At 36.9% G+C, this 21,681-nt stretch overlaps 1 protein-coding gene across 2 annotated transcripts in view; it reads left to right on the top strand.

Annotated features, from left to right (window-relative positions):
* NUP58 (nucleoporin 58kDa) overlaps window positions 1-21,681 on the top strand; it is a 38,224-nt gene that overhangs the window by 11,218 nt on the left and 5,325 nt on the right. For both annotated transcript variants that reach the window (XM_014966012.1, XM_014966011.1), the window contains exons 7-15: window positions 1,156-1,180; window positions 1,618-1,683; window positions 2,448-2,622; window positions 3,958-4,037; window positions 4,718-4,836; window positions 8,371-8,453; window positions 11,835-12,036; window positions 18,021-18,119; window positions 21,241-21,336. In XM_014966012.1, the coding sequence (XP_014821498.1) occupies window positions 1,156-1,180; window positions 1,618-1,683; window positions 2,448-2,622; window positions 3,958-4,037; window positions 4,718-4,836; window positions 8,371-8,453; window positions 11,835-12,036; window positions 18,021-18,119; window positions 21,241-21,336 (945 nt within the window). The remainder of the gene's footprint in view (window positions 1-1,155; window positions 1,181-1,617; window positions 1,684-2,447; window positions 2,623-3,957; window positions 4,038-4,717; window positions 4,837-8,370; window positions 8,454-11,834; window positions 12,037-18,020; window positions 18,120-21,240; window positions 21,337-21,681) is intronic.

Genomic DNA, 21,681 nt, shown 5'->3' with positions numbered 1-21,681 from the left:
CTGACTGTCCCATATTTCTTTAAAATATGACTGCAGGAAACAAAGCTGTTCTTACATAAATTTTCCTCAAGTATCACTCAAAAGAATGTAAAATGGTAAAAACTGTAGCAGTTTCCCAGAAAGTAGCAAAATCTGATTTCAAATCTGTATCTTTTACTTTGTAAGTACTGGTCTGATGTATAGGAAAAAAAAAAGTCATTGCAGAGAGAAAGTAAAGTATACTTAGTTTTCTGCCTAATTTTTAGGTTATCAGCAGAGAAAGGAGTCATAAATTCTAAGGTTTATTATAGTTTCTTTTTTCTTTTTTTTTTTTACTATTGTGTAGATATTTTTTTTTCCCCTTAGCAAGAGGCATAGGGACTGTGTGTGGGACTCCAGGTTCTCTAAATGTCCTGGTACTGGGTAACAGCCTGCAGACAACTTAAGTTTCTGCATTAGTGTCACTGGGAGGGTAGTGAGGATGTGAATTGCATCCAGCTGAAGGAGATGAAGCTCACTTCTTGGGCTGAGTGAGTATTCTTCCTAGCAGACTGCTGTGGGGTGGGATGTGATTATTACTACTACCCTGTTACACAGGATGCTGTTTTCAGTTCTTTTGCTCAGGCATTTGGCATCTTGATCCACAGATGCATCATTTGGAATGTGTAGGTGGTAGGTAAGCAGTAACATCTTCGATTTTGTGAAACCCCATTCATTACTGAACTTAATGCACTAGCAGAATTGTTAGGGAAGTCCAATGGCCAAACCTTCATTACCTGCGTATTTGAGAGGAGGCTGCTATTGCTGAGTTGAAAACACTTGAGCATTTTGTGGGTGCAGGTCTGAGTTGTGGTTGCATAAGCAGGAACAGATTTCTTATGCAACTGCAGTTGTTTATGCATTTGTAGTGACTTGTATAGTGACACAAGATGTTTTGCATTACTCTCTGTGCCAAGAAATTAGCACCTCAACTGTTGAAGCATTGTTCTTGAAAAGATATTTATCTGTGAAGGGGGAGTAAATTGAAACCTTTCTTTTATGCCAAGCCTAGTCTGTTCCTCTTATCAAGAGAAATCTAGCAGATTGTAGTTCTTAATTCTTCCCTAAAATCTCATTAAGGTTGTCTTATTTGTTCTTCAAAGTTCTTTTTTCTGACCTACTGTTCTCATTTTCTAGGTGACAAAACAGGAACAAGACCAGAGTAAGTGTTCAGGTTTACATTACTAGAAAACAGCTAAACTAAATGTGTTGTCTTTTCTAGTACTTGGATCTTGAGAAAGTAATTTACTTACATTTATGCCAAAGTTTTCCATATTGCAAAAGTTAGTTATGGTGCTTCATCATCTTAAACACTGGAATTTTCCCATCAGATGCAATACCAACAGCTTATCTGGCATCTGCTGTAGACTGATGTGGTCTGAAAAATGGTTTCTGCAAATGTGTACAATGCTTACACCACAGGCTTGGACCCTGGCATAGTATCTGTGTGCATTAATCCAAATCATTCTTGGTTGCGGCATACACAGTTCTGCACACATTGCATGTACAGTCACTTGAATGTTTTCATGATATTTAGTAATTGTGTAAAAATGTTTGGCAATATTCAAGCGCCATCTAAACATGCGTTGTCTCTTGTAGAGATAGCAAAGCACTAAAGGATGAAAATCTACCTCCAGTAATCTGTCAAGATGTGGAAAATCTGCAGTAAGTGGTGTTTTTTATTTATGGTAGTTGAATAGCTGAAGTATTGCATACTATTGATGCTCTGTGGCAAAAACACCTTACTGCAGGCTGCATGCAGGATAACTTACTACCCCGGAGCCTTTCAGCAGGTTAACCTTGGGAACAGAGTAGGCGGATCGTTCTAGGAGCTGAAGTCTTAGGCTGGTTTTGGGGGGTTGGTTTTTTTTTTTTTCAGCCTGACTTTTCCATGCATTCATGCAAATAGGCATGCCCAACAAATCTGCTTTTAGAAACTGATCTGTCTCTCCCTGGGAGTATTAAGCCTATTGCACATGCATAGTGAGGATTGAACCTTATGTCCATATCACATGTGCAGTGTGGATCTCATAGGGGAATAGACAGAATTGAAAAAGAGCCTTCTCTCCGGCAGGAAGGGGGCAGGTTGTAGACTAGTTAAAGAGGCTGTATGTCACTGTATTTGAGTTCAAAGTAGTATTCACTCTTACACAGATACTATGTTGTATAATATATATATATATTTAAATTTGCCGGTTCAGCATAACATGTTTAAACACTTGCTGTTGAAGTTCAGGGTTTGGTGGTTTTTTTGGTTGGTTTTTTTTTTTTACAGTATTAGCATGCTAGGAGTTAATGCTATGCTATACAGTAATTTTACTGTTCAGTAAAAATAATAGCTATGTAATCAAGAGGTAAACACTTGGATACTTCAGGTTCAATATACTATGTTTCTTTCCTCCCCACCCCTTTCTTTTCTTTTTCCCCAGGAAATTTGTGAAAGAACAAAAACAAGTTCAGGAGGAAATTAGTAGAATGTCCTCTAAAGCAATGCTTAAAGTACAAGAGGACATTAAAGCTTTGAAACAGCTTCTGTCTGTAGTTGCCAGTGGATTACAGAGGAACACTCTTAATATTGACAAGCTGAAAGTGGAAACTGCACAGGTATAATTAAATCAAAGTTTTGTTACATAGAGTTTGTATGTTGGTTATTTCATATAGGATAACCAGCTGCCTTCGTCAGTCAAGTTACCCCGTGTCCAAACTAAAATAGTTGTAAATAAAGTGAAAAATTGAATCCCTTCTGATTTATTTGAAGCTACTGGAGAAGGCTGAAATGAGTGATGTCAGTACTTCTGGATAAAATGACTTTTATTCAGGAAAGCACTCCTCCATAGCAAAGGCAGCAGAAGCGAATGTGTGCCTACTTTTAGTTCAGTTTCAGTCATATATACAGTAGCTAGTGAAGACAGGTTTGTCCAGTCACATACTGGACTCCGGAGTAGCAGAAATTCAAGTATTATTTCTTCTGATGAGAGAAAAAGACACCCCATAACCACCCACAAACAAAACCCACCCCATAACATTTCAGGGACCAAAATATCTCAACTAGCACTAGTATTCATTTATTGAACTTTAAGTCACAGCTCTGTACGCCAGTCTGCATCTTAACTTGCGCAATTGGTTTCAGCCCAAGTTTAGATGCAGGTGCTTTTCAAGTTAAGTTTTGCAGTGCTTTTTCTTTCATCTGGCATGTCAAGGCTGCTTGCTTTATGAATAAGTATATTGTATTTTCTGAAGTAAAAATGTGATGTTTTTTCTATATCTTGTGATACCAAAAGGAAATACTCCATAGCTGTGCCTTGCCAAGAGCTTTCTTTGGAAACGAAATCTTGTTACTGATATTCTCATCTTTCTATAAATGATGCAGTTGAGGATAATTGCAGAACCAGGCACTGAGAAATTCTTAATGGTAGACTTATTAGCAAGTATTAAACAGAAGTGTATGCTGTGATTATCATGCCTAAAAAGATTATTTCCATAGAAAAAGAGGCAATTTTTTAAACTAGTAAATCTTTTTTTTTTTTAAAAGTGAAATAATCCTTTTTGTTCTATTTCTTCTCTTCTAGGTGTGTTACTTCCTTGCTCTTGACTATTGCTTTTTTCCCCCCTTAGTTGTCCATAACTGTAACAGGATTTCTAAGTATGATAGAAATTAGATCTTATCTCTGACAGTTTAGTGCAGTATTTTCTTAATTTCTGGGAGCTCATGTGCTTTCGGTATGTGCTGTTGTATGTTCTTTCCCCAAACTTCGGTTGGTATTTGCAGTTCTCCAATTTTCTGACAGTCTATTCTTTGAAGAATTTCTGGTCAGATTCTATCACGGTGTTAAATATATGTGGAAAATATTTTATGTGAATGAACAGTAGACTTGTAGCTATTTTTCTTTTTGAACTCTTTGTACAGAACCTTATCTTTGATTACTTTTCTCTATTTAGGAGTTAAAGAATGCAGAAATAGCTTTACGAACACAGAAAACTCCTCCTGGTCTTCAGCATGAAAATACAGCCCCAGCAGAGTGAGTTACTGTTTTTCATGAAAAATAGTCAATAATGTTACTTGGAGAAGAGAAGACTCCAGGGAAAGCGTATTGCAGCCTTTTGGTACTTAAAAGGGATTTATGTGAAAAATGGGGACAGACTTTTTAGTAGGGCCTGTAGTGATAGGACAAGAGGTAACGGTTTTGTACCAAGAATCTAGAATTTTGTACCAAGATCTAGAATAGATACAAGGAAGAATTTTTTACAATGAAGGTGGTGAAACACTGGCACAGGTCGCCCAGAGAGGTGGTAGATGCCCCATCCCTGGAAACATTCAAGGTCAGGTTGGATGGGGCTCTGAGCAATTTGATCTACTTGAAGATGTCCCTGCTTATTGCAGGTGGGTTGGACTAGACCTTCCAACCCAAGCCATTCTATGAACTTCATAATATGAATTTCTTCTGCTTCTTGTAACTTATGTTCTGAATGCTTCATAGAATCAGTATTTTATTTGTGCACTTAATTTACCTTTATCTCACAGACATGAGAAATACAGTCTTTATTCTCTTTCCAGTAGTAGAGGGGTGTCAAGAATGTCATAGAATGTAACTGTTGCAATTAATGAAATGAAAATTGGCAGTTAATATACATTAGATAAAAAAAATAGTGGCACATTAGTGAAGTTTAATCATAGTATTTCATTGTTTTACTCATCTAGCTACTTCAGAATCTTGGTCGAGCAGTTTGAAGTACAGCTGCAGCAATACAGGCAACAAATAGAAGAACTGGAAAATCACCTTGCCACTCAAGCAAATAATTCACACATAACTCCCCAAGGTAAATGTTTCAATTTTAATGTTCTTACACAAAAATTAGAAATCTTACACCTATACGAAAAGCCAACAATAACAAAAGAGGAGATTAATTGCTGAGTTTTTCTTTAATGTACGGAAATAAGTGTTCAGATGAATTCTACAGTTGTTTGGTGCAAAGATGAAGGGAATTAAAGAATGTTCTTGAGCGTTGTTGAGATGGATCCAATTTCTGAGGTGCAATTTCTAAGCCTGGTTTGTTTTGCATAGAAATTTTGATACTTAGGTGTGTAGGAGTAGAAATCACAACTTCTGAACTTCTGAAAAATAGGAAATAAGGAAGTATGGCATGTTTTACACTCTTGTTCTGACTTGGGCACGGTTCCTGCAAAAGAACTTGTGCCCTAGCTGAATATAGAGAAGACTCTTCATAGAAACAAGAAATGGAAGTTTGGGAGTCATAGTAGGGCTGGGTCACATCTGAGAATATTATGCAAATACTTGAATTCTGGTTTTGGGCTGTCTTTTCTGATGGTGTCTATTTAATCCATTTGCATTTTGCTTCTTTACAATTCCTACTGAGCTCATAAATACAAGTGAAACCTCCCTACTCCTGAAAAACTGAGTTTTTCATTGACTCATCTCAGTATTGCTTGGACTATTGATTTAGTTCTGCTTCTAAGCCATTTTGCTTTCTTTTGCCTTTGTCTATGTCTGTTGTTCTTGTGGTTAACACAACAGTGAGAAAATCTGTTTTCCTTTCACCTTGGCTTCTGTCTTCCTTCCTCTGTCCCCTTTCACTAGTACAACTTTTCTGTCCACCTGCTATTTTAAGATTACTTCATACAACAGAGGTGCTTATCTATGGAAGATACTGAAATTTATTCACTATTGTAGACAAGGGACTTTTCCCCACCTGTGAACTCTAAGAAATTGTGCAGTTGTTTGGGATGTAAGGTTCCTTTCATAAGGCTATCTTGTTAAAAATGCAGCCATGGGGATGAAGGTGAATTTCTGGGAATGGTGTTCTGTAATCTTCTATAAATCTGAGCTGGATGAACAATCCTGACAAAACATGAGAATGAGAGCATTGACATTCACTATATCCACCTCCCTCCCTTTGGCATCTTCAGATGTCTGGGACCTTCTGTGTTTCACTGACTGTCTGACTAGACAAATCCGGGTGTCTGCTCTGCCAGCTCCAGATCAAAATGGGAACTTTTCCTTAGTTTGGAGCCTGTTGGCATTGCCTTCACCTCTGAACAACTGAGAATATTTAGTTCTTGTTTGCTGCCATGTAATTCAATCTTGGGAGAATCTCTCTGGTCAGAGAATACTGACTTCTGGATGGTAGTTGGTTACCATTCCTGTGATCATAGAAATATTTATCTTCTGGGCCATTTTAGGTACAGGTCCTCCAATAACCAGTGATTTCAAGTGCATGGCTTTTCATACCAAAAAATACTGGAATGTTTTGCCGTCACAAGATGGTACCTAGACTCTGGACTTCATATGTCAAAAAGATAACTGTCTAGATCTAGCTTCCAGAATGGAAGATCGGCTGAATTCTGAGGGGCTTTTATCTTTCTGTGTGATTATCTTGTCTGTCCAGAGTATAAGAGGGATGCCTTCACAGATTTCAGTTTTTTCAGCAGTTCCTGCTGTAACGTGGAGGTTACTCGCTGCTGTGGGCAAGGCTCAGTCTGTTGTGCCAGCACATGCAGACTGTCAGCAAGTGATCTTGTCAACACTGTATTGCATATGTAGCCTTTACCATACAGGAAAAACTTCCTTTATTGTACAGGCATCCAGGACCCAGAATGTCTTGAAAATTTTGAAATGTCTAGTATGCAGTATTGATAAATTGACCCCAGCCTCTTTGGAAACTTGTGGCCAATCTTCCTTGATACTGCTGCCTCCACAACCCTGCAGACTGGTGTGAGATTTATTCCCCAGCTTTTCTTTTTCAGAAAGAAATGCAAATAATAATGGAGAAATTCCCCTATGGAGAGGCAGATCTTTTCAATTCAGGAGTCATTGCTAGACCTACACGTCTTCAAGAACTTGATAGCTGCTATTTGCATTTCAGTAGGTTATACACATCCTTCAGAAGAAACACACATGCTGGTCTTTTTACAGAGAAAGACCACTTCAGCGATTTTTCTGTCCTCCATTTTTGTACATTGTTTCAGTGCTTCTTTCAGAAAAGCATTTTTTTTGTCAGCAGGTGTGTCATTTTGCCAAAACCTTTGAGATTTTCCTTTTAATCCTCAGGTTTCCATTAGTTGAGTCAGTGTGCTGATACTTTCATACCTGTGTGGGAAGTAGGATATCGTGAATATTTGACTTCATGTAGGCAAGAAGTCTCCCTATTGTGTTTCTCTTCCTAATATGCTTGTGGGTGGAGGTAGAGTAAGGGTTCCTCTGATGCTTGTTAATCATGTCTTTAAAATATAAGAAAACTTCCATTCTACTGCTCTCTCTTTGGCAAAATCAACTGAACACTTAAATGTGCTTTAGGTCAGAAAGAGTGGAAAATCTATACAAACTCAATGTATGGAAAAATCTGATTTAACTATACTTATGTAAAAAACCAATGAGGTAAAATATTCCTGAGTAATTAAGTAAAATTAAGGTAAATAATATTTTTTAGCTTTGCTAAATGATAGAATCATAGGAAACAAATTACCATGTATATAAAAATAAATCTGAGAAAAGGGACTTGGGGGTGCTGGTGGACGAGAAGCTGGACATGAGCAGGCAGTGTGCAGCTGCAGCCCAGAAGGCCAATCACATCCTGGGCTGCATCAAAAGATGCATTGCTAGCAGGTCCAGAGAGGTGATTCTTCTGCTCTACTCTACTCTGGTGAGACCTCACCTGGAGTATTGTGTGCAGGTCTGGAGCCCTCAATATAGGAAAGACATGGACCTGATGGAGCAGGTCCAGCGGAGGGCTATGAGGGTGATCAGGGGGTTGGAGCACCTCTGCTACGAGGACAGGCTGAGGGAGTACCTGAAGGGGGCCTACAGGAAGGCTGGGGAGAGCCTGTTTACAAAGGCCTGTAGTGACAGGATGAGGGACAATGGCTTTAAGCTGGAGGGGAGCAGATTTAGATTGGAGATTAGCAGAAAGTTCTTTACTGTGAGGGTAGTGGAGCACTGGAACAGGTTGCCCAGGGAGGTAGTTGAGGCCCCTTCCCTGGACATATTCAAGGAGAGGCTCGACGAGGGGGGGGCAGACTAGATGGCCTTTGGAGGTCCCTTCTGGCCTGGACAATTCTATGATTCCATAAAAGAGTACTTCTCAAAATAAAGTTTGAAACCCTTTCAAAAAGTAGTCCTTGGATGACCTGTTGCTCAAATTCTGTATTTCTTCTAGTTGCTCCCCAATTGCTCTCTAATTCTGTATTTCTTCTAGTTATTAACTTGTTCTCATGCAGTTGTTTTTGTGCTTTGTGCTATATGGGTTTTGGGTGGGATTCTTGCTTCATCATAACACAAAATCTTTTCTCCTGGTAGTAAGATTGTCACTTAGCAATATTTTGTATGCCTCTTACAGATTTGTCTATGGCTATGCAGAAAATCTATCAAACATTTGTAGCTTTAGCTGCACAACTCCAATCAATACATGAAAACGTAAAGGTACGTTGTTTTGATGTGTTCTGTGTATTTAGTGAAAGAGCTACAAAGAGTCACGTTTTGAAAACGTAATATATCTTCAGGTATTCTTTAAAGTTTCTGTTAATTAACTGCTTTTAAAAAAATGTAAGCTGTCTTAAGTGCTTTCATTAAAAACGTAAATTTTGTTCAGCTGAACTCTAATTTGAATTATTTGCTTATAGTAGTGGTAGCAACTCACCACAATCATTTAGATTACAAAATATTTTTCGCTTAACTCCTTTTCCTTTTTAATTGTTGATCAATTTTTCAAATGCCTGTCTTTGAGCTTATGCTTGTATGTTTTGCTTTTTGCCCATTGACGACTTGATTTCAAGGAAAGATGATCTAAATCTGTTCTTACTCAAATAGGTAACCGTAAGCAAAAGTCAGTATTCACATGTAAGATTTTTTTCAGCATGTCAGAATTCTAGTGAAAATAGTGTTCTGGCTGGCTTTAATTATTTTCAACCTGGTTTTCATGGGAAGTCAAATGTATATTTAAAAAAAAAAAGACTACAGTGAAAAGATGCTGATGTATCAAAGGTGCTAGCTACGCTTGTTTTTTCCGTCATGGACTCCAGCTTAAAATTCCTATTAACAGTTCTGGACATATTGACAAAAACGTCCATATCTTGCAATCCATATATTTTTCTTGAGATCATCAGAACTCTTCTTGGTTACAAAAAAACCCCCAAACTTGGAGTACAAGTGTTTGGGATTGTTTCTGCTAAGTTACTTCCTTAATGGTAAATCTTCTGCTTTTTTTCTATCTCAAAGCTGCTTCTGCATAGTATTGCTGGTTTTCTATAAAAACATCTGAAACTTTTTACCTTTCCTGAATAAAGTTCAGGAATACTGAGGATCTTGTACAAACTGTATTCTTTGCATTCCATTGCTTCTGTCAGCATGGATATTCATTGGATTACAGCTACCTGCCATCAGATATTTGTGCTGTTCTTAGTTAACTCAATTTTGGTACCAGCTCCTCCATGATTTTGGCAGAATTACACAAAAAGGATCCAAAATACGTTCTGGGCTCTTCACTGCTGAGATCTGAGTGTAGCCCAAACTCATGCAGTGGCCTTTGTGATGGCACTGTTCTGTTGCTTCTTTGACATGAAGAGCTGGATTAGTATGTAGGTATAAGTAATAATATCTTCAGTACCTTGTTGCCATGACTGAATAGGAAAGACTTCAACTTGAGAAGTATTCTATCACCTAAGGGTTTGGTTTAAGGATATTTCTTTCTTTTAGGGAATTTTTTTGATATTTAATTTAGTGAGTGGACACGAAGGCTGATATTTTGGAAGACGCAATTATAAATGAAGCTTCAAAAATCAGAAAAATGAATATACTGCTTAAGTGGATCTGTCAATCCTGATCATCTGGTGTAGTTTTATCAGCTAGGAGATACTAGGAGAGGAGAACTGTTTTGAAACTGCTGTCTCTGCCTTATTTGATGGTTGTGATATGGTTTGTGAAGGCAGAGCTGTGACCACAATTCATTCCTTTGTCTGAAGTAGGCTTTCTGGTTTGCACGTACACTTTGATTCAAAGGTTTGAAGTTATAGAAGAATACTGCCTGAAACATCTTTGTGCTGGGCGGGTTGTTAAATACATTGCTATCACGTATGAATATATAGATACATACTCTATCCAAAATCAGCAAAGAGTGAAATGTGCTCAGGCACAATTCAGGTAGAGAATGTCATTAAATCATTCCGCGTGTAGAGCGGTTCTTAACGCTAATCTAATGTCTAATGGCATTTCTCTCAGCTCCTATGGCAGTCAGTGTGGCATTGTATTAAATCTCATCAGAGTTCTACCAATGTCTTGTCTTTCCAAAGACAGCATGCCTGATGTGGTAACAACATCATTATTTCGGTGCGCTTCATGCTGTTCCTGATAGACTTAATCTTACAGCTGTTCAAATCCTGGGTCAGAACTTTCTGAACTGTAAGCTCCCGTTCTTGGAAACGAGCATATCCTTAGCCAGGAACACAGGACATAGTGCCTTCCATAAAATTCAATTGAACATACTGACCACCTACTGGTCCAACTAGGACCATGCAGCCGCTTGCTCGCTCCCCTGGTTGGGATGGGAAAGATAATCAGAAGAGTAAAAGTAAGAAAACTCATGGTTGAGATAAAAACAGTTTAAGTAAAGCAAAAGCCATGCAGACGAGCAAAGCAAGACAAGGAGTTCGTTCACCACTTCCCATGGGCAGGCAGGTGCTCAGCCATCCCCAGGAAAGCAGGGCTCCATCATGTGTAATGGTTACTTGGGAAGACAAACACAATGACTCCAAATATCCCTCACTTCCTCCTCCTTCCCAAGTTTTATATGCTGAACATGACATCACATGGTATAGGATATCCCTTTGGTTTGTTGGGGTCAGCTGTCCCAGCTGTGTCTTCTCTCAACTTTTTGTGCATTCCCAGCCTGCTGGCTGGTGGGATGGTGTGAGGAGCAGAAAAAGCCTTGACTGCTCAGCAACAACCTAAAACATTAGTGTGCTATCAACATCGCTTTCATCCTGAATTCAAAACGTAGCACTATACCAGTGATAATAAGAAAGTTAGCTCTGTCCCAACTGAAACCATGACAAAGGCATTCATTCTTTTTGTGTTACCTCAGATACCCATAGTTCCCTCATCTGTGACAGACAGAAATGGCTCACAATGAACAGGCCAAGGCAGGTGTTGCCACAGAAGGTGGGGGCTTGGTAGGGGAAGGGGCATAGGCACAACATATTTAGCCTTCTTGTAAGTCTGAAGCTGAAGCAGAATGATCTATTGCATTTGTTCTACATTACATTGCTGATGAGATGCATCAGAAACAATAGTGAATTCTAAAATTCTGGTAGCTTCTCTGGCTTTGGCCTAGGAAAGAAATGTAAGAGTGAAAGGAAGGAAAGACACGCAGGTGAAGGCAATAGAGGAGCAAAAGCCAACTCCATGAGAAAGGGTAGCACTGAAGAGTAGTGTATTCTATGAGCTAGTAAAATAGCCATATTTTTGCCTCTTCAGTCAGCTAGTACAGCAATACAAATGGAATTGTGCCAATTTATACCATCTTTGAAAAATTTTGATACTGTTCGGTATGTTAGTTTGTTATGCTTGACTGATTTGCAGAATCAAAGGAAGGAGCCAGTTCTGGCTGTAGCTGATGCGAAACGGTTCTCTCCACCTCATAGCCTGACTGGATCCTTTCAGGTTGTGGGGTGGAGTTGTTGGTTTTTTGGGGGGTGTGTTTGGTTTTAAGGAAATGTTATTTATGACTTGGTCTCTCTTTATCCTTATGAAGTTAAGGTTTTATGTCAAATACACTGAACTAAAATGGCTTCCCCCCACCCCCTTCAGATGCTCAAAGACCAATACCTTGGCTACAGGAAAACCTTTCTGGGAGATGCCATGGATGTGTTTGAGGCAAGACGAACAGAAGCTAAGAAGTGGCAGAGCGCGCCACGCGTTACCACTGGACCGACCCCTTTCAGCAACATACCAAATGCAGCAGCCGTTGCGATGGCTGCCACACTTACTCAGCAGCAGCAGCCTGCTACAGGTCTGAGTGCATTCAAGTTATAGATTATTAGTGTTACGACAATAGTCAACTTGTGTAAAATTTTCTATGAGGTCTTCCTTTGTGTTAGACTGAAAATCTAAACGTTGTGATGAGCAAAGTTACTGATGCATAGCCAATAGAGAAATGCAGGGTAGACTTAGCAATAATTATGCAACAGATACTTAATCTTGTGAATTTTACTTGTATTAGTGGTATTTACTGTATTGTTCTAACTTGCCCCTTGGAATGTGAGTCTCCACTCTTAAGTAACATCTCTGAATACACGTAGCCTCTTTCCGGAATTGTATGGTTATAGTAAATTATTTCAAAGCAGTGAGGAGAGAATATCTAAATGCCTATTACCTTTTTTCTTATGTAAAGTAATGCATTTTTATATAGCACTTTGGAACTGTAAAATGAAAAATGCTGTAGAACAGGAAGGATAGTGGAGCAAAAATCTGTAGAGTAGGAAGATGGATGCCTGGCTTATTATTTTATAGCCGACTCCTTTGTCAGGGTGGTGTTGGAGCAGTTTTTGCTGGCCATTCTGCTGTTGCGAATAAATACTAGCAGAGTGAATTGGTGGTTCTGTGTGTGCACGTGTGTAAAAGAAAGACCAAAACAGAGGAAATGCATGACCCACTGGTAATGAAGAATGGATATGTATGGCAAAGGAAATAACTTAAGGCACCTTAGGTGACATTGTTATACTAACCAACACTTCTCAGAGAGGGATTCCTAAATGTAGAGAATTGAATTAATATTGAATTATTTAACAGAAATAAGAAAAATTCCAAGCAATTTTACTTGGACATGGATATGTCTATGTCAGCAAATTATGAAAAGCATAGTTGACTTCATCCTGCTGTTTATTTTCTAAAATGTTGTTTATCATAGCTGTACTGAAAGTCATATTAGCACTTTCTCCTTTTTTTTCCTCTTAAACCATTCAAAATATTACTGCTGTTAATTAGAGACCTATGCAGCAACCACACTGACAAACGGTTAGGCTGTCCTTGCCTTCTCCAAAAAAAGAAAATATAACGTGCTTCCAGCCCTGGCCCTCATAAACAACAAGGAGATGGATTTAAAAAGCAAATATACCAAAATATTTTGAAAACAACAAAAAATGAAGTATTTATGAAATATTTCTTTTAAATTTCCATCATAGACCACAGTCTTCCTGTTGCTGCTATGTTAATTCATGGAAATTCTGTTGAAGTGACACCTGCAAAAGAGTCTGGTTTAAACAGAAAGCATGAGATAGTGTAATGTCACACTTCAGGGTTTTTAATACACACAGAAGTGTGCCCTGTGCAGCCTAATGTTGCCAAAGTAGTTCCCTCTCCTTTCATCTTGTCTCTTTTTTTTTTTTTTTTTTTTAAATACTCCCTGTAATCATTAGAGGATTAGTTGGGTGTTAAAGTCATGTACTTGTGATGTTATATTTAAAGTTATACCTGTATTTTCATGAATTGGGGTGAGGGATTTGAACTTCCTCTTCCTAGTCTGGATTCAAGAGAACTGCTAATAACTTCAGTAAATTGGTGCCACTTAGGGCATGACTTAGTGAATATTCTCTTAGGAGTAGGAGTGAAGGGGGGGATGGGGGGGGAAAGGCAGAATTGACATGTAACAACACAACCTGAGGTAAGGTGACTTTCTACCTTGAGGTATTTTGTAACATTCTGTAGTGAAAGCAGCAAATGGGAGTGTGTGTAGGTTGGGATTTTGTGGGGGTTTTTTTGGTTGATTGTTTTGGTGGAGTATCTCAAAAGCCAAAAATGTGCCAATTACAAAAGTAATACAGATACAACAAAGCCATTAACTTACATCAAACAGGCCAACAAAAGTAGACAGCCATTTGTTTACTACTTATTTAGTTGGAGTATTGTCGTACTCCATGCAACTCACTTGAGGACCTGGAGAAATAGAGGTAGACTGTAGTGGCACTACAAGAGTACTTTAAACTCATAGAAGATAGGGTTAAATGGAACTCAAAGTAATTTTTTCTGTTCCTCTAGTGCAAAAGCAGGATTAGTCAGGCCTGAGCAATTCCAGAGAGATCTCAAAGTCTTAAAAACTTGCTAGAAAGGAAAATTTCACAGCTTTCCTAAATTATCGGTTTCAGTGTGTGACTTTTTCCCAGTGCCTTACCTGAAACTTGTTAGCTTCGGATTAAGGCTGCCACTTTTTGTCTTACTCTTAGTGGAAAGGGAGAATAATCTATTCTTTCAGTTTTGCAGGAATCTTTAAATATTTATAGACTGCCTCCTCTTGTTTCCTTTTCCTTGTTTAAGTTTTCAAATGGCCATTTGCTGCAGTAAAACTGCAAGTGTTTACATGTTTTAACTTCTGTGTTACGTTACTATGAATTTGATGAACTATCTGCTAGAAGTTGAAATCATGCGTATTTCTTTGCAAGATCTAGATCCTGAAGAGTGGGATAGATGAGGGATAGTAGAAGGTTATGAGAGAAAAAGTTATGAAATTAGGTGTATGTAAAGTGGGGGGAGGGAGTGTCTGTGTAATGCCTGACCTGCTGTTGCTGTTCTGGAAGATAAGAATAAACCAAGAAAATTAATTTAGGTTTTAAAGTTTTTTGACTAAAATCTAATATAAGGTACTCCAGTATTGAGGGATCAGGATGGTTAGTCTCTTTTTTAAAAAAAAAAATATTTCATGTTTACATGGTTATGTCTATTTAATAAAATACATTTAGAGTTAGTTACTCTTCTTTCTCTGAAAAAGATAAATAATAATTTATTTTGAATTTGTGTTCAGAGGTCAAAGGTTTAGTAGCTACATCTAAGCTGTGGGATCAGGGAGTGTTTCCCCAGTTCCTGGGTGTAGATGTGCACCCTATTTATGTTCTCTCTGTATGTCAAGACACGTCTGGCTTCTGTTGAAACAAATGAAGCTGGAGGATCCTGGCCATATGGAAGAAAGGGAGCAAAGATGCGCTCCACTGGTCCCTGGGATGGATAATCCGAACCCCAGGACTGTGGCGTGCACACTGAAGCACAATTTCTGTGCAGTTTTTTGAAGCTAGAGAAGTGCTTAAGTCTTGTCTGCACGCAGCCTTTCTCCCTAGTTGAGCACTTTTGCTCTGAGCACAGCTGTATTGGTAGCAGTGAGGCTGGTCATGCTTTTGTGCAGCAGCAGCAGCAGCAGCTAGAGTTATAACCACTGCCTCGCTGGCACCTTCCCTGAGCAATTTTGAACAGCCTGGATGTTAAAATAATGGTGGCTAGTCCGTCTATTATTATTGATGAGACTAGAGTAAAAGAATTTAAAGGAAATTAAAGCTTAGTGAACTAAGACCTGTAAATGCATGAGGCTGAAACTGATGTTTTTCTGATAAGACTAAGTTGTCTTAAAGAAATAATTTTCTTCAAGCTCACCTTCTCTAAAAATAAAGTAAATACACCCCACCCTACCCCCCCCAACAACTTAGTTACTCTCTCCTTAACTGGTGAAATGCAGAGTTAGTCAAAGCATTATCAAGCTACTAGTACACTTCCTTATGTTTTGACTTGGTATGAAATTGAAGTGCTAATGGGAAAGGATGCTGAAATCTTTATAGCACTTAAAATTTTTATTGTGTAATTTGATATTAACCTTCGTTAAAATTAGTCAGTGTCTTACTTTGTCAGAATCAGATCTAAGTTGTTACACTAAATTTGTTCACTGTTAGGACCAGCTGTGATTTAAAAAATTGCAGTGTGTCACTTTAGGAAATTTGGCTGACCTGTCTGGATTCTTTGTTGTGGGCGCTATTCATTAAACTGAAATGCTCTACAGAGCAAATATATGAAGTTTTAAAATGTTAAAATACTTGTTATGAAGAATTTGTCTCATACCTATACTAGCCAGAAGTGCCAATTTTTTGCTAGTACTTTTGGCATTAAAGAATCTTTACTACTAGTTTTTTGCTGTCAAAAATTATGTTTACTTACAAGAACTATAAATAATGATGAGGCCTTCAGAATATTATGGTACAAAAATTAACAAATATCATATGCTGTTGCTCAATGAAAAGCTTATTGGCCGCAGGCTTAAGATCCTGTTTTATACTATCTGAGTGTTTTAGAATAATGTTTTTTACTGGCTCTAAAAATCATGTTACATTTGAAAAAAAATCTTGGCCTGGAGGACTGTAGTGTTTTGTTTTAAGGTCTTCCACTAACAGTGCCTCCTACTGGGATAGAAACCTGTGCACTTGAGAAGGAACTGGATATGTGTTTTTTGGGTTTTGTTTATTACATGACTAACTTTTGTAGGGTTTTTTGTTTCTTTTTATTGATAACAATTGTCGTCTTATTTTCAAAGAGCTGCTAGTTAGATGTATCAGTATTTAAACTGGATGTAAAGAAATTTTAGTTTGAAATTTATGTGAAAATTTGTAATTACAACATCTGATATACTTTTTTTTAATTGAAAAAAATAGCTTGGATTTCCCAACTATTCCCTGCTAAGCAGAGACTGAAAGCTAACAACTTTAGTTGCCCTTAAAATTGAGTTTAACACTACTTTAAGTATACAGATGTCATTCAGCTTGGATCACATAAAAATTTTGTGTTCCTAGCAAAAATGTTACTTTTTAATATACAGTGCCTTTCACTTGATTCAAAATGATTTTCCATTTAAATCTTCAGATACTGACATGATTTTAAAAGCTTGAAATAGTTAGACTTTAAAACTCTATATAAATATTAGTAACAGGAAACTTTGTAGTATGAAGGAAGAAATTTTGAATTAAAATAAGCCCAAATGTGATAATGGTTTAGGGAAAAAACTGAAATCATTTGAGCTTTAGAGTAATTTTTGAATAAATTGTCACTTTCACAGGTAGTGTCCATAAAGTATGTTCAAAGATGGAGAAGGCTATCTTGAGGAAAGGTGTGAATGTCTGTGGATTAAGAGTTTGGCACTGTATTTTATCTTCAATGGTTAAACTTTTTAACTAGTGCACTGAAAACTGTTTGAAAAAGACAGGAATATAAGATTGTACTGTGAAAACTGTCAAAATATATTAATTATTTATCAGAATTAATTATTTTAAAATGTGTTAGTAATGGGCTAGCAAGTTGATTCTTTATTCCCCAAGATTAAGAAAACGAAAAAGGAACTGAGGCTGTAAATTTTGTCTTGGCAGACGGAAAATGTTTTTTGACAGTCCTGCATCCTAGTGTGAATATGCAGGGAAAGTACTGTCAGCTTTTTTAAATTATGGGACAAACTCTGACTATGAAGTTTTGAATGTATCTAATTCATTAAGGTACATAGAACTGTGCCTTTTGTAAATGTTTTTTAAACAGGTGGTTTGACTAGTTTACCTTATTGAATGGTGTTATGTAGCAGAGCTTAACAGAACTCAGTTATCACTTGTGTGGAAAAAAATTGAATTGTCATGTTACTGTGTAATTGACTTGCTTAAAAATGAACAATAAATTTAATAAAATAAAGTCATTGTCTTGTTTTTTATCTTAGTGTTCTGTTTAAATTTGGAGGGAGTACTTGAGTAGTTTTGAAGATTCCTGTTTGTTAAATAACTTTTAGTAATATAGTTTTACTTACATTAGTGTCAGTTCTGTTTTTAATTTGAAGGTTTTCCCTTATTCTGATTCCATTAATACAGGTGGCAAAACTTTATTATCTATGAGTTCTCTCAAGGTTTTGATTAATGTTTTAAACTTTAAGGTGAGACTGGTTAACTTTTAAAAATATTAGATGATGTTATTATCATGTAATTAGCTTTGACTAGTTTCACCTTATTACAATCAGTGTTCTCTTAGATTTTTACCAGGTGGACATAGAGGCAGACAGTTAAGTGAGGAATTTGGATGAGGTGAAGTTTGGGATCTTAATGGGATTTGTTGAAAGCAATGATGTTCACATTATCAAATACTTGAATAAATAAATAAAGGACCTCTTTACTATGAAAGAGTAAGGCAAGTTTGTTCTCATTTTTTTTATACCAGGGCCACAGCCATCTCTGGGAGTTAGTTTTGGAACGCCATTCGGCTCAGGTATTGGCACTGGCTTGCAATCAAGTGGCTTAGGTTCTTCAAGCCTTGGAGGTACACTTTAACTTTTCTAATCTTTCATTGAATTATTATACCGCACATCTGAATCTCTTGCAAATCTTTAACTCCACTAAGAGGATGATCTGTTTCAGGGAATGACCTTACAATTTGGAAGTCTGCTTTCCAAACTTCTTCATGTCTTGCAGAAGGAGTTGCTAAGGCTAATACTAAAGCTAATAAGCCTTTGTAGTGAAAACCCAGGATGAAGTAATCACACAGAAGTTCTGTTCTTAAAGCTAGGGAGTACATCCTTTTGTAACTACAGCTTGACTTAATTTTACATATGAGCGTTAGGCACCTGAGACATTGGATCATGCTGTAGCTAACTCATGGAAGTTTTTTGCCTGTATGTAAAACTGTTAACTATAGGGACCCATTTCTGCTTGGATTAAGATAATAATTGCTAAAAAATGACTACAGTTCTGGGATCCTGCTTGCTGAAACGCATTTGCTTTACCTCAGTGCTGAGGTGGAAAAAAAAAAATCAGTCCTCAAGCTGAAAAAGCTTTTGGAAGTGAGAGGAAAAATACATGTCAAAACGGTAGTAGTGGTGATGGGGTATATATTGCAAGAGGACACATGACTGTGAGAGAGTAGGTGGTACTAAAAAAAGCAGACCTTCTCATTTAAATGTAATGGATTCTCAGTGGTAGAATGACAGGTAGCATCTAAGTGATTGTAGAATCTAATCTGCATATAAGTTTCCTGTCTATAGGTCAGGGGTTCCTACAGTGCAAGTCACAAGACACTAGTGTCCTCTGAAGCTTTTGTATGAGATCTGCAAAGAAAATGATTGTCTGCTGAGCACAAACATAATGTGCTGTGGTTTTTCTTGTTACATCCTCTCCTCTCTGCAGGCTCGATCCACGTGCCTACGTTTTGCCTCTTTATGAGCCGAACATATAAATCACTGTTGTAATGTATTCAAAATAATTAAACATCACTCAGTATTGGAAAGATGATGTAATTTGAATATTACATCCATTTTGCTATAAATTACCATTTTGAAATTATACTTAAATCTACCATTGTCATTTCTCATCAGATTTTAAACTTTTTCATACAAAAGAAAGCCTGTACACTAAAACAGGAAAAGTAACCAAGAATACTGGGCTAAAAACAAAATACTTGTGAATTACTAGGTCGTTCCCACAATGTTTTAAATGCTTTTTAAACACAAAACCAAACAAAAACCCCCATAAAATTCTTCCTTTTTAACCGAAGAGGTTATAGGCTAAAGATTGTTTATATATGTTCACCAATCTTGCCAATGTAAATTAAAGAACATTTTCTTTTCAATTGATGGACAGCTGCTTCTAGTTTTGCTTAAACACCAAACTTGTATTCTTTTTTTTTTTTTTTTTTTAAGTTCTCTGCTTAGGAAGGCATTTGTTTGCATTTCATCTATTCTTTATTAATTTGCAAAATTTTCATCTTTTGACACATCAAGATGATTATCTGATAAAAGCAAGTGTAGAAGAAGAAAGGAGTATATGCAAAATATCCTGCAGGCTTCCTCTTGGAAACAAATTAGCAGAATGAATACATAAGATTATTTATTTTCTTGCTTAAACCCCAAACTTTTATTTTTTTTTTTTTTTTTTTTTGCAAGTTCTCTGCTTAGGAAGGCATTTGTTTGCATTTCATCTATTCTTTATTAATTTGCAAAATTTTCATCTTTTGACACATCAAGATGATTATCTGATAAAAGCAAGTGTAGAAGAAGAAAGGAGTATATGCAAAATATCCTGCAGGCTTCCTCTTGGAAACAAATTAGCAGAATGAATACATAAGATTATTTATTTTCTTAATCTTAGGGTTTGTTTGGTGTTTGGTTTTTTTTAATGGAACATTTTTTAACATATACTCTTGAAACTTCACTTCAACTGGGGACACTTGCTCTTTTTCTGTGAATTTTGCCAGTGATAAACACAGAGGCTTTTGCATTTAAGTTTAGAAGGTATGTAGCATATAGACCCTATGCTTCATTAAATATTTGCAGATGCCTTGCTGGACCATTGGTAATTAATTTCAAACTTAATAGGACAAAACAGTGTATCATTTAAATAAACTATCTTACATTCAAATGATACTTGCCTTTATATACCCTTAAAACTTAGCTGATTTTAAAATTGCAGAAGACTAGAGAATACTGCTTCAGACTGTGTTCAGTCTTTACTGGTTTTAAACCCTAAAAATTATTTCTGTGAAGAGTGGTAAAGGCTCAATTTGCAGTAAAATGTGAGTATTTTCCCTGACACTTGATGGGGCCATAAATTCCTCAAAGACAAATACTGTTCTCTGTTTGCAAATCTCTTGAGACAGGCAAAATCAGAGAATATATTTCTCTTACTGTTCCTTTTGTCTGGCTTCTATCTCAAACTGCAAATATCAACTTACTTTTCCTTTTGAAGTGATCTCATATTAATAACACAATTTGAAATCTTGAAATATTTATACTGTAAAATTATAAATGTCAATTACAAGATTAACAGAACGAGCTTTATTACAGCTATATGTTTATGACTGCCCTTTATATGATGTTTTTTCCCATCAAATATTGTGAAATTCTGTTTCTATTTTGTATTTAACCTATTTTGTGGTTTCCTAGGTAAAGTTGATCCCCAGTAACCTGGAGGGGACAACGACTCTAAAATAAACCCAGTGTAAACTCAAGAAAGTGTTTACTCTGTTTTAGGTGTAGAGATCTTTTCTTTTGGAGTTGTGGATAAATTGTGGCTTTCTGTAATAGAAGTCATAGAACTTGTGTCTGAACTTCCTTAGTTTGGGCTCATTTGGATACCATTTTCTTGGCAATTTCAATAGCGATTTTGTAAATTCTGATAGATTGCTTCACCTGTTTTTATTGCCTTTCCTATACTCAGTTTGTGTTTTGAAGGAAGTATTTTTCTCCACTGCTTTCCTGTTAGCACTGTTTTCTTAATGCAACACTGTGTTGAGAAGAAAATGCTCTTGAGTCAATCTTCGTATTTTTTTTACGAAATAATGCTTAGAATTATGTTTGGTTTTAGAATACCCGCCCCAACCCTTATGTGTCTTTAATTGCTGTGTCTGTAATTTTTGTTGTTGTATGTCTTTACTATTATTCTACTAGGATTTGGAAGTAGCTCTGCCTTTGGAAGTAGTGCCACAGGAGCATCATCGTTTGGGTTTGGAACTACAAGTAAGCCATCAGGAAGTCTAAGTGCAGGTTGGTTTGTTTTTCTTGAATTCCAATTTATCTTAAAGCAAAAGTTTTATAGTCAAATTGCTGCACTCAATCTAAGAAAGCTACCAAAACAAATGTGCTTAAGGTTGCATGTGTATATAACCATTAAAGTAACTATTTGCTTGCTAACTACACATCTTCAGAGAAGTTTTAAGGTTCTCCTTGGTAGACAACATTGAGTGAGCATTAATGTTTTCTGTTTGATGGTGTCTGTCTAATTAAGAGTGGAAGCAGGAAATCAGGTGCATCAGATTGCATCAGAGGCTGCAGTTACTATTTGAATGCATAAACTATACAGTTACTGAGCCATTGTATAAATTTGTGACA

This window comes from Calidris pugnax, unplaced genomic scaffold, assembly GCF_001431845.1.
Source record: "Calidris pugnax isolate Ruff unplaced genomic scaffold, ASM143184v1 scaffold20, whole genome shotgun sequence".
NCBI lineage: Eukaryota > Metazoa > Chordata > Aves > Charadriiformes > Scolopacidae > Calidris > Calidris pugnax.
Note: the sequence above shows the minus strand (reverse complement) of the source record. Positions and strands in the feature narration are given on the sequence as shown.